Source organism: Sycon ciliatum, chromosome 5 (assembly GCF_964019385.1).
Source record: "Sycon ciliatum chromosome 5, ocSycCili1.1, whole genome shotgun sequence".
Taxonomy (NCBI): domain Eukaryota; kingdom Metazoa; phylum Porifera; class Calcarea; order Leucosolenida; family Sycettidae; genus Sycon; species Sycon ciliatum.
Window position 1 is genome coordinate 20,349,221 of NC_088647.1, and position 13,020 is coordinate 20,362,240.

A 13,020-nucleotide genomic window follows, 5' to 3' on the forward strand; every position below is an offset into this window, starting at 1 on the left:
TGTATATGTGTGCATGACGTTGGTATAGTGGTTATTATGAGTGGTATTTTGGCTACTTCGAAGTATTTTCTGCATTTTTGAGCGGCGTTTCTGGGATGGGTGGGTGGGTCAAGAATTCGAAACGCCTCTTAGAAGTCTCAAAGCAAATACATGTGTTTACGGACGGTCCCTTAGCACCCATTGAGAAAATCCGCCATGAAATCATTCACGTCACCTCCATAGGCTCTAACTCTGACAGATAAAATCCGAGCTCACGACTGCAATGTCCCGTAGAGCAGCTCAGAGGACTGGTGCAAGGCCCTTGCAATAGGAACAAGGGAGTAGTACAGTCCTGCTCGATGAAATCCAGTCGCGTCGCTCAAGTTAGCGCCGTGCACCTCTCCGAAGCCCAGTGTTTGCAGGTCTAGGGCCGCGCAACGCCCGGCGTGTTCTTGAGTGACGTGACTGGATTTCATTGAGCAGCACTGTAGTATGGCGAGCATCTGCTATATTATTCATGAGGTTGGATTTTACGTAGCACCACTGTAGCTTCACATGTACATGGAGTGTAACGCTCCAGCCCTCATGAAGCCTATAGCGGTGGCATCCTGTAATTCCAACATGCGTTACTTGAAACACACCGATGCTGAGGTAGTGCATCACGTTTCGTCAATGACAAAGCTCAGTGCAGGATCATTGTGACTGTGGTGTGTGGTGCATGGAGTTCTATGTTGCTGACTGTGCACTGGCATCGCAAACGCCGCAGGCCGTTTGTCGAAAGCTGGGCTGAAATCAATGTATGCGGGAATGTAGTTAAACCCCACGCAGCTACATGTGCCCACTGGCATTGATTGCTAAAATACAAGTTTTCGAGATTGCTTCCACAAATTCCCGCAAAGACAGTCGCGGCCACACATGCACAGAATACCACACCTCCACCAACTTCTACAAGTTACAGCCTCAAACCGGGTAGATGTAAGTAGAATCTACCGTTTTGTGTAGAAAAACGAATACCGGTACATCTACCGAAAGAAGTACAAGTAGTTTCTATCTAAACCAGCCTGGAACCTCTGTCTTATTTTTATTTCTAAACCCGTAGGCGTAGTTAAAAATGCAAAGCCTCCTTGACTTCGACCACAGTGGAATTTCTTGTCAATTTAATTTTCGAATGGTTATCTAACTTATCTTGCCAGTGTACATGTAGACGAGTGCAGGTCTCTCCAAGACTGTTCACTCCCATTCAGTTCATGATGACAAAGGGATCCTACGCGCAAACTCTATTGTCATAATCCTGTCCCCCGTGAATTCCGCGATGCCGCGGATTGCAGAATTTCCGCAGGATCCAGTGGTGTCCGCTGAATTCAAAAAGCCCCGCAGAATATTGCAGAAAAGAGAGAGAACCTGCTTTTTCTGGAGACTTTTGATGTATTTCACAGCCTAACCAACCTGCTTGTGACTTTCAAAATCAACTTGCACGATTGGAGCTTTGGAGATTTGGAGCTTTCAATTTTTTCTTCAGGCCTACAAGTGCAGTAGAGTCGCGCGCCCAAGAACGTTGTTTCCAAGGGGTGAGCCTGGGACGTTCTTATTTTTCAGCAATCTGGCTGCGTTCTCATAGCACGTTCTTAGAAACAATCCGTACTGGATCATATGTATCCCACAAGCAGCCAGAAAACCAACACCGCCGTTCTTAGCTTTAGGCTGTGGCGTTCTTAGAATGTCAGGCTGGACGTCACGAGTTCTTGGGCTCCACGTTCTTCAGCGCGCGACTCTACTGTAGTGTGAAAACTTGCAGAAAGCGCCGCAGATTTTTGATTTTACTGCAGAAAATGACGGAGAATTCCCCCCCCCCCCCCCCCCCCCAGGCCCTGGCGGATAATGCCGGCAGAATTCCGAGCAGAATATGGGTTATATTCAGAAAGTCTTGCCGAAAAAGCGAGTCCATACGCCGGCGTGCTGTGCGCACACGGATATTATCCAACTGCATGCCCTATGTTGCCCTCTGCACGTGCGCTTTGCTACAAGTGCGAACCAGGGAGTAATAAAATACCGGTAATTAACTACTCCCTGGTGCGAACCCTTTAACCTTGCTTCCGTGCCGCGCGGACAGTTCAGGTTTCTGTGCCTTATTCTAATGTCTTCGCTTGTCCAGGCTTATGAAATAAACAGCAAACAGTCCTTGTGTTTTCGGGCAGAATCCGGCAGAATACGAGTAGAATGGGGCAGAATACGAGCAGAATGTCGAGCAGAAAACGCTACTTTTCCAAGCATTATCCGCCAGGGCCGACCCCCCTCCCCCCCCCCCCTTTCCCCGTGGAATTTTGAATTCTTGGCCACGTTTTTCCAAAGGGACAGGCTGCGTTCTTAAATCCTCTCGGAAAAGTAGGAGACTCTCGGAAAAGCTGTTCTTATATCCTCTCCGAATTTTAGGAGGCTCGCCAAGCTTCAGAGGTGGTTGAAACTTGGAGATTCCGGCGGTTTGGGATCAGCGCATGCGAACTACAGCTAGAAGCATGTGTTTATGATGAGTGTACGCATTTCCCTTTTTGCATACGCACAGTGTGTGTGTACTACATTTGTGGCACTCAAGATCACGGCCCCTTTGGTGCTTCATATTGCCTAACATGTGCAAAATATCTCCGAATTCTTCGAGACCCGTGCTTGCATTATACCACTTTCTTCAACTTCTCTTTTCTTCTTCTCCGAGAAGCTAGAGAATAATAATAAGATCACACCCTTAGGGAAGGGTTTGCAGAGTTTACTGTTTTCAGCCGCAGAATTCTCCACGGAATTTCTCATATACATGTACCGTAAAATCCCGCCCCTCCCAGAGTTCTTGTCAGGGAAGTGATTCTTGTATGTATCCTCGTATAAATGTGATGCCGTACTGTACTGCAGACACGTCCTCGACCCCGTTGGAAATGTACGCAACAGTGCCCACCCTCTTGATCAGGTGTACGAACAATTTTCAGAGTGACCACTTTTCCATGTAGTACTGAATGCATGCGGTAAGTAGGACTAACCTATCCGCCCCTCCCCACCTGGACCTACTCGGAGGGTGGCGGAGGTAGGGGCGCTCTGGCGGGATCCCCCCCCCCCCCCCCCCCCCCCGTTATGCTACTTATTCAATATCGCAAAAGTGGAGAACCCCTCGATAGGCTACCTGCCTCTGGGTCATCCCTCAAATAAAGATACAGTAATGGAGAGGTTCCGCACTACGTCAAGTTGAGAAACTTTACGTTAGTGGGCGGGAAAAACCCGTGAATTCGCGAGTTTGCACTCCACTTACGGAAAGTTGTCTACGTAGAGTACGTAGATAGGGCTCTGATAACGTAGCTGGTCTGTAAGTGGATTGGGGTACACATTTATGACTCTCTCCCCATGTCGATCTGGTCGTACACTGCCGCGTTCGGAGTTGCCAAGGGCAGCTACGTGATTTGAAAACTCCGTATGGCGGAACCCAGATGCGCATGCAGTTTACGTAAGACTTTCCGTCGATCGACTACATTTTTTACTAACGTAATATGCGGAACCTCTATTACCGTACTTCCGCACATATAAGCGCATGTGCTTATGTCCGGACATAAGCACACCCCCCCCCCCCCCAATTATAAGCGCATGCGCTTATATGTGAACACTATTGGTGAAACACCCGGGAGCTGAATATACTGCTAAGCATTGTGATAACATAGTTGTTTAGAACACAGACAAACCTTTGTGGCACATATAAGCGCATGGGCTTCTACGCGAACATGTTCACACAGCAAAATCTTTTTTGTAGCAAATTTTCACTTATAAGCCCATGCGTATGCGCTTATATGTGGGGAAGTACGGTAATAATAATTCTGTCCCTCCAGGAACTTGCGATTCCGCGGCTGCGTTGTTTTCCGCGATTTGAACACAAGTCTGCGCGATATTTCGAAAAGCAACAGCGATATTCGAGTCGTTCTTCGATGTTGTTTACTTCTGCTTCAAGCTAGTCAGTAGTTTACTTGTGAGATCGACACCAGAATGGAGAAGTCACAAAATAATGCTCGCGAGTGTTGTCCGAGGATGAAGGAAAGCTGTCTTGCAAGCTCCTGTCAGGCAGTTGAACACAGTCGCAATTGAGTACAGTGCAGCACACGTTCTGTTTTGTCATGCATGATTTATGCTGTACGACTCGTGCACCGTATCCCATCACAGTACAAGTACCAAAATCGGCCGCAATTAATATTTTACCACAATAATCCCGCGATTTGTGGCATTGCCTCGCAACTTCCGAAATGTATCTCCAAGTTTCTGGAGGGACAAGGGATTGTACGGTATATCCAGCCGCGGAATTCACAGGGGACAGCACTGCGATACAAGGAGGGTGAAAAACTTGCAGTAAGTGCCCTATAGTACTGTAGCGGACATGGAAATCCAGTCGATTGACCGGGGCCGGCGCCCTCAGAACGCAGCGTGAGTGCACACGTTGATTAGATCCGATGCGACCAGCGCGCGCTGCAGCGCATAAATGCATGTGTGTAGCCACGGCTGCATGGCCATCGCCAAGAGTACGAGCATAACCCCCCAGAGTGTGCAACTCCACTATGGGTGCTGTCCCGACAGAATTTCAAGTTGACGTCATTTTGATGATGCAATGCGCACTTTACACGGATTATCAGACGAATCCGGAACCTGTGGTTGACCGAAGCCGATCGATCCTGTACAAATTATTGCAAAGAAAAACGTGTGATGCGTTGACACCCGTACACATGTTGTAAATCACTGGTGCAAGGAGCATTGCGTCATCAATAATGACGTCAACTTGAAATTCTGTCGGGACAGCAGGGTATGTGGGAGTTGCACACTCTGGGGGGTTATGTACTCTTGCCATCGCCCTGGGGCCGCTAGATGTGCGACCGGACTTCCATGTCCACGACAGTAGATTGCTGATTTTGCTGCAGAAAACGCTGTTGATTATCCCCCTTTTCCCTGCAAAACTTAATGTGGATTTTTCAGCATTCTGGTAATGATCTTTTCCGGTTTTTCCAAAGGGCCATCAGTACTTACTACGTGAGAAGAGGGCATTGAAATCCATGCAGCAGTTTGCATACTGTGGGGTTTTACACTCATGGGCTTTTGTTTGCAAACTGTGGTTTTTGTACACTCACGGGTTTTTTTTTGCAAACTGTGGGTTTTTATACACTCATGCCATGCAACTACTGGTATGTTTCTCATGCCTCGACCACACAATAGCTTTGGTTTGCACCCCCTCTTGGATCAGAGACACACGCAATGCTTGGAACGGACGCAATGGGACGACTACAAACCATACCCCACCCACAATAATTAGCCACAGGCCAAGTGTTCCACACTTCATCATCACAAGTAAGATTATGAAAGGCCAACATTTTATTGTTGTTCGTACTTCATCCAACTCTTAGTCGAAAAGACCGAAACCCATGTCGTCGTCGGACTCCTCCTCGGGCTCTGGCTCAGCAGCCTTGGTCTCAGCAGCAGCTGCTGGGGCAGCGGCAGAAGCAGCTGGGGCCGCAACAGCGAAAGCCGATGGATCAGCCAAGTAGGCCTTCATCTGTATAAAACAGAATAATAAACCACAAGATTAGGCAAGAGAATGTAGGAGAGGATTGTACATAAACAGAACACCAGTTTATAGAGAATGACACAAACAAAAGGGCTCCATCTTGAAAGCAAACAGAATAGATGTCAATTGCATGGTTTATCTCAACTGTAATGGCCACAGAGTGACTACAGAAAGATCACAGAATATGCAGCGGGTCTCAAATCGTCTGCATGCAGCAACACCAAAGCAGCTGTACGAGACTGAAACGCGACCTTTCTGTACGACAACATGGAAGGGGAGACACCTCACAAGCACCAAAAGGTTCGGTTCCCAACGCCACATGAACAGAGCCTACAGGCTGCGAAACCCGAGGATGTTCTTGTCGATTACAAAAACGCACTCTACAACCAATATCTACACTACAAAGAAACTGTAGAATATAGAAAAATGCTTACCTTCTCAGCCTCCTTGAAGGTGATGTCAGTCTCAGCAGCAACAGCCAACAGGTTCTTGAAGCCATTGACAATAGAGTGAGGCACGGAGGCAACAGTTGGGTAGCCAATCTCCAAAGAAGTGGCAGCGACATTGCTCACACCCTGAAAAGGAAGAATTCGACAAGACAAGAGTCAATATTATGCATGCATAGACTATCAGCCATAATGCACACCACAGCAGCAGTTTTACAAAGGCTTTGATCATAGGCTAAACATATACACTGACTAGCTACTGAGCATAGACTTAGGCTGATGGCAAAACAAGTGTCAATTGCATGGTTTATCTCAACTGTAATGGTCACGGAGTGACTGCAGAGAGATCACAGAATATGCAGCGGCTCTCAAATCGTCTGCAAGCACTGCATCATCTAAGCACAAGGCTTCAATGAACGGGTGAAAGAGACTGAAACAAGAGCTTTCTCTACGACGACATGGAAGGGGAAACACCTCAGATGCCCAAGAGGACTCAGTTCCCAACGCCATATGAACAGAGCCTACAGGTGGCAAGACCCAAGGATATTCTCGTCGAACATGTACAGACAAACAAAAGCAATAGAACAAATCGAGATGATACACGTGGCTTTGACGAACACACAAATGAAATGTTATCATCGTAACTTACAGACATGAAGGACTTCAGCAGCTGGTCATCATTGATGTCCAGAATGCTGGGGTCATAGACGGAACCGTTGTCGAACACTGGAATAAGAAAGAAGAGAATGCGACTGTTAGGTACAATGTGGGATTACATGTACACTGCACATATACATGGTATAGCCTGCTGGGTGCATTCAGGGAATTGCCAACAAGCAGTAACCTGAACTACATGTAGGACAACCACAAGGGAGCACACAGTACTAAATGAAAAGGAACAGGAATACCCTACCCAGTGCCCTACTGCAAGAGCTGACAATCACATACAACAGAAGTAACAGTGTAAGCATAACAAATGAAACTTACCCATCAGGATACGGAGACCATAGCTGAAGGGAGAGATCTTCAACATGTTCAGAAGAGTGGCTTCTGAAGCTCCGACACGCTCATCAGCCTTGATGAGATGCACGTCATTCTGCAGAAAGGCACAAAGGAGAGCAGGAGTTCATTAAAACTCAAATCTAAGAACTGTAATACAATACATGAATGGACGGCATAGTTCCAGAAGATCAATATAAATAAATGCCATTGCGCTAGTTAGTTCACCCGGATAGTTCACAAAAGGGTTTAAGACACAATAATGAACATGGTGAAGTTGACAGCCCAGCTTACCAAGATTTCAATGCAACCACGGGCAATCTTGGTGGTGATGGACAAAGCCTGGAAGAAAGATGTCTTCTCGGGACCGAGGGGGGTGACACCCTTGGGCACAAACACATCGATGGGGGCGAGAGCACCAGCCTTGGCAGGGGCCGCAACCTTGTTGGAGAGAATCTTCTCACGGACATCGGAAAGGTTCTCCTTGCAGAAAACGAAACCAACGTTTTGCCTGATGTGGGGCAGAAGCCTGCATGACAGAAGTAGACACAATAGATGGTTAGGGTATGCACCAACTTAGGAAGCGATAAAAAAAGGCTACACTAAAAAAATCTTCTGCAACAAAAAAGCATCCTCAGCACAATACACAGCAAGTAAGGATGTCAGAAGAACACACAGGTGAGGGAATAATTTAACCGGTATCGCATCGCAGTTTGCTATGCAACTCTTCTGAGGTGATAAGCAACTGCAGATGTGTCGCAGAAAACTGCGATGCATGTTGATTTTTCACTGTACCCTATGATGCACTGTGTACATGCCGGGTGTATCACTTAGGGATGAAATAGATGCACGAAGCTTCGAAAGTGCCAAGCTATGCATCCTGGCACCAGGCTAGATTTGCAACAAAGGTGTTACAGTGTACTTGTGTTCTGAGCTTGCACTCTGATCAGCTCTCCAGAATGACAATGTTGTCAAGTGTTTAAGAAAATTGCTTTGTGTAGCAAAATTGCTATGCAAACGATTGAAGTTATTCCCTGAAGGTAGTGGGTACATGTAGTACACAAGGTGTTAGAATACTACACAGGCTAACACTTGCTTCTAATATCGCAAAGAGGCATATAAATACTGCATGTAGTGCACCTACTTCTCGAGGGAGGGGTTGCTCTCAAGATGTCCACGGATGGCCTTGCGGATCATGGTGTTCTTTCCCATGAGTACAACTGCAGGAACGGCACACGCAAATAGTAAGATTAGACCGACGGGCATATTACACAAACAACTTGTGGACGGGGAAAACACCAAAAAGAAGAAATCAAATGATGAAGACACACTAAGGCACTGCCCTCGAGACTCCGCGAGAAGAAAATTGAATTAGTATAGAACATGCGGTGCGGGCTTCGTACTAAACAGACGAGGAGGGTGGAATGAACACCCGGATCGGCATGACGCAACGCAGCGGACCATGCATACAATAATATTTAATCTATTGATGGACCCAGACATGGAATAGCCATACAATGTATGTCATGCAGAGCAGAGTCCTCCGGTTCAATAGAGTGCTCAATGCGGAAGCAGAGCAGTAACACACAAGTCACAGAGTACCACACGTCTGGATTGCTGTAACTAATAGCTACAACAATCCAGACGCGTGGTACTCTGTGACTCGGGCAATGTACGTCATATAAAAATCCCCGCCACCAGTGCACCTAGCACCTACCGGCAGAGCCACGGAGGGCAATACGGATCTGCTGCATCTGCTTGGATCCGACATTGTCGACGTTGACGATGAATGCCTTGGGGTACTCGTTCAACAGTTGCTGTACAGAAAGACACGACAGGAGAAAATCCAATTACAGTACGACTTAACATCCCTAATGCCATTTACCAAAAATTAATATATTTTCCATGTTGTATCCACACGCAACAGTCTGGAATGAAACAGCAAATAAATTGGCCCTGCAGTCTAAATCGGAGAAAAACAGAGGGCTGCGGCCCGCCTCCATGAAATGCAACTTCGCCTGACAGAGCATGTTCATTGCGATGTGACATAGGCCCACGCGTTCAAATTGGGTTGAAAGCAGAGAGACATGCGACCTGGGATAATGGTGAAGTCATAGAGGCTATGCACGCACGCACGCATCACCTGCCAGAACAGGTAGAGCAATCACGGCTGGGATACCAAACTTACAGTGAGTTTGACGAAGTAGTTGGCCTTCCAGGTGGCCTTGTCTTCCTTGCCCATATTCGATTGATTGGTGCAGGGATGGAGTTTTAAAGACAAGACCTACGAGACGATGATCAAGAAAAAGAAGGAACAACAACAACGACAAACAATGAACTCAAACCTAAGTCATGCGGAGTGAGCCGAAATCCTACGTAAGCCATCATCTCTGTGGAATCAGCCAGCATTACATGGACTATTGTAAAGTGACCAAGAACACCAAGAAGAAGAGGAAGAAGAGGAACTTACGTTATCAGACAGAGACTAAATTCTCTGAAATGCTTCGAAGCCGTGAAGACTTGAAAGAGAAAGAACGCCAGGAGACGCGTTTCTTTTGCCGGTTTCGCAAAAAAATCGATCTCCTACTTTTGTACGATCGTACGATCCCATGTCGACACGTACGTACATCACATGTTGCGAATGCATGTGAAATCTTTTTCTTGCGTCATCAAACTGAAATCATGATCAGGGAGTCGGATTTTTACGACTTCCTGATCCAAGGCTAGACTTCGAGTACAGTCTACGAGTCAGTACGATTGACAGCATGAAACAAGGTGAAGGACACTGTGTTCGAAAACAGTGGCCTTATTACTATAAGTATAAGTATAACCTTCCGCGGTTGGCAGAGCCCCGGTCCCTGCGGACCATTTGAACCATGGGTGTTGAACCCAGTTCTGACCCTCATTATGCTAGGGGAGTTTCAGGAGTTTTCGACTTCTCCTTACGTCCGTCACGCCGCACGCGAGTCATGTATTCTTTGAAACTCCCCTAGCACATGATAATGAGGGTCAGAACCGGGTTTAACACCCATATGGTTCAAATCATGGTCCGCAGGGACCGGAGCTCTGCCAACAGTGGATGGCTGTAGTAAGGCCACTGTTTTCGAATACAGTGTCCTCCACCTTGTTTCATGTCAATCTAACAATACTCAGCTGGCTAGTGCATGAACTATAACAAGGCTTATCTAATACTGGTTCTGAACCAGTATTGGGTTATACAATGAGTCAGTACTGGAGTACAACAAAACAGAGTACTAGAGTGCGGACTGTAGTGTAGAATATTGTAGTAAACACTATTTACGGTTATAAATACACTGTTTATGTCACAGCCGTGTGTCATGCAGTAATGCACTTGAAGTAATTGAGTCTTGATGACAATCATGACTGCTCAGTATCAAACTGGGCACAGCTGTATCACATAACATGCACAATCATGGTGAAGCACTTCTATAGATACATGTACATGTGACGTAATAGGGCTTGAAAGTGATGACGTCAAAACGGCCAGGGAGTAGTAAGTTGACATCAGATTTCTATTTTTGGATCCACTAAGGTGTGACTTTGCTATTGCCTAAGTATGTGGGTGCATAGCAACCAACTCATGTCGCATGCAGGTGTGACTTTTATTTCGCCACCAGTTGTAACCCCGCCCCCAGTAGCCAAATCAGTCAGTTTCACTGGTTACATCACCTTGCTGAGAGTAAGACGGCTTGAAATGTGCTTGGATCCATACAAAAACTGGATCCAGGTGGATCCAATTTTTGAATTTTTGAAATTGTTGCTATGCTGTGACGTAGCACTTTCAAGCCCTATTGTAATCTCAGCTGAGTTCTACAGGTCATGTATTCGATTGGCCTGTGGGGATTGCTCTATTCAAAATTTAAATAATAATACTTCGAAGTAATAATTATTATTATTCCCGTAGCTATGCAGAAGACGTTACTTCAGTAACGTCTAGCGCTAGCCAGGGTCGACACAGCTTTAATTTGGTATTTGTGTGTTTGTGTGTTTGTGTCACGCCTGGCGCTATCCCGTATCTGTCCCGTACCGTACCGTACCATCAAACACAGCTGGCCACATACAGCTGGCCGCAATATTCAAATAGGGCTTTCAAACGCAAGATCATAACGTGAAGCAACTTGGAAGAATGGGTATGAAATTATGAATGCGAAGTGTATGGGGGAATGCATGTAGGGCGTTAGTGCGGGTTCGAATCCCAGGATATGCCTGAAAAAATAGGAGAATTGAAAAATTTATAACATCCCTATGCTTTTTTTGGCGTCATCAAGGCGGTAGACGGTGTCGTATTACCCTCGATCGTACCTATCCCGTACCGTACCGTACCATCAAAGACGGCTGGCCACAATGCATATTCAAATAGGGCTTTCAAATGCAAGATCATAACGTGAAGCAACTTGGAAGAATTAGTATGTATGCGAAGTGTATCGGGGGATGCATGCAGGGCGCGCGATAGTGCGGGTTCGAATCCCAGGTTATGTCTTAAAAAAAGGAATTTTTTAAAGAATTTATAACATCCCTATGCTTTCTTTTGTCTAGGTCATCAAGGCAAAAAAGCATAGCGTAGGGCCCTGAGCTTCCAAGCTCTCTCGTTATTATTATTTACTATGACTCAAGAGTGGCACCGGAAGAAACTACGTACCATCATTGGTATCACGTACCCACAACGAATCTCGAACACAGCGCTGTATGCCAGAACCGAGCAGACCCCACTATCCCAAGTCTGCAGGCAACGGAGACTGCTGTGGTTCGGCCATGTAGTGAGGGAAGGCGAAGAATCGTCCTCTTTCCAAGCCCTCCTAATGTCGATCAACACAACAGACATACGACGACCCCGAGGACGGCCACGTCTGAGATGGATCGACGTTGTCAAGAAAGACTTACAATGCATTAATCTGTCGCTTCTGGATGCTGTGCAATCTGCTTCTGATAGAGCTGCTTGGCTCGAAATTGTTAACAGATGCGTTGACCTCATGCAATGAGTGAAATGCGAACTGTCATTATTATTATTATTATTATTATTAAGAGTACATACCAGTAATTAGTAACCGTTCACCCACAGCCCCAAGTAATCTTGACTTTTCCACCAACAGTCCGTCTCTTCATAGTGCATACTTACATGTATTACACGCGGAGTGTACGTGTGAGAAGCTCAATCTTGGCAGAATTTGCTACTGTGACTCAGTTCAAGTTTTCAGTACATTCAACGGTATGACGGTTCCATGCATATTTGGTATGCGAATAAAGAAGTGGAGCAAATTGTAAGGAAGTGCCTGGCGTAGGGTTTGTATGCCTTGTGTGGCTTCTGCCTATTTCACTCACGGCTTTTTGAGCAGAATCTGCCAATTTTCGAGCATTATCCGTGACTAGCTCAAATTGAACTTCCGAGTCACGGTATCGACGTAACATCTTGCCGGAGCATTTCAGTAAGACTGGTGTACGCATGACCACCAGGTTGTATCATCCTTCTCAGGACCGGACACTCACGACAAATACTATAGTCATACAGTACTCGAAGTACATGGACTTGTAACGACGCAGTATTGTTAAACTGTCTCAGTCCGTGACATAGCCACGGGTAGTGCAGCAATAAAGCAACGGTCACGGTATCAGGGCCGCCGGCACGGAGAGGATGACCGGGTAACAGCGTGAGACTAGGGAGTCGGGAGACGACAAGAGACCCTACCCGACCCTAGCCAAAATGATGTGCGTTTCAACTTCCAGCCCCGGATTTGGAAGTTCTACGTAATTTGTTGCCGGCCTATGCAACCGAGTCGTGATCTCGTGCATGGCCTTCACTGAGTGGCCAGGAAGTCGTCAAATAGGACTCCCTGGTCTTGACCTGCTGCCGGACCCCAGGGCTTGCATCAGCTACCCTGTTCATAGTGACAGTCGTCCCTCTCTAATCCAGCACTTTATAAACCAGCACCTTCGATAAACCAGCACAATTTTCAGTAGCCAAAATGTCCCCTTTATGCACATTGCAAGAGTACATCAGATTTGTTA

At 46.5% G+C, this 13,020-nt stretch overlaps 1 protein-coding gene across 1 annotated transcript; it reads right to left on the reverse strand.

Moving 5' to 3' along the window:
* Nucleotides 1-5,340: 5,340 nt before the first annotated feature.
* On the reverse strand, nt 5,341-9,565 carry LOC135817974 (large ribosomal subunit protein uL10-like). The gene is made up of 9 exons (XM_065331273.1): nt 9,467-9,565; nt 9,185-9,280; nt 8,714-8,813; nt 8,141-8,216; nt 7,291-7,525; nt 6,985-7,093; nt 6,647-6,723; nt 5,986-6,126; nt 5,341-5,539 (listed from the first exon to the last, which is right to left on the reverse strand). The coding sequence occupies exons 2-9, from the start codon at nt 9,236-9,238 to the stop codon at nt 5,387-5,389; spliced, it is 945 nt and encodes a 314-aa protein (XP_065187345.1). The 5' UTR covers nt 9,239-9,280; nt 9,467-9,565; the 3' UTR covers nt 5,341-5,386.
* Between the last annotated feature and the right edge of the window lie 3,455 nt (nt 9,566-13,020).

Coding starts and splice junctions, on each gene's coding strand:
- LOC135817974 (XM_065331273.1), bottom strand. CDS start 9,238: ATGGGCAAGGAAGACAAGGCCACCTGGAAGGCCAACTACTTCGTCAAA. Junction 8,814..9,184: donor ACTACTTCGTCAAACTCACT/GTAAGTTTGGTA, acceptor CTTTCTGTACAG/CAACTGTTGAACGAGTACCC. Junction 8,217..8,713: donor TGCCCTCCGTGGCTCTGCCG/GTAGGTGCTAGG, acceptor CCGTTCCTGCAG/TTGTACTCATGGGAAAGAAC.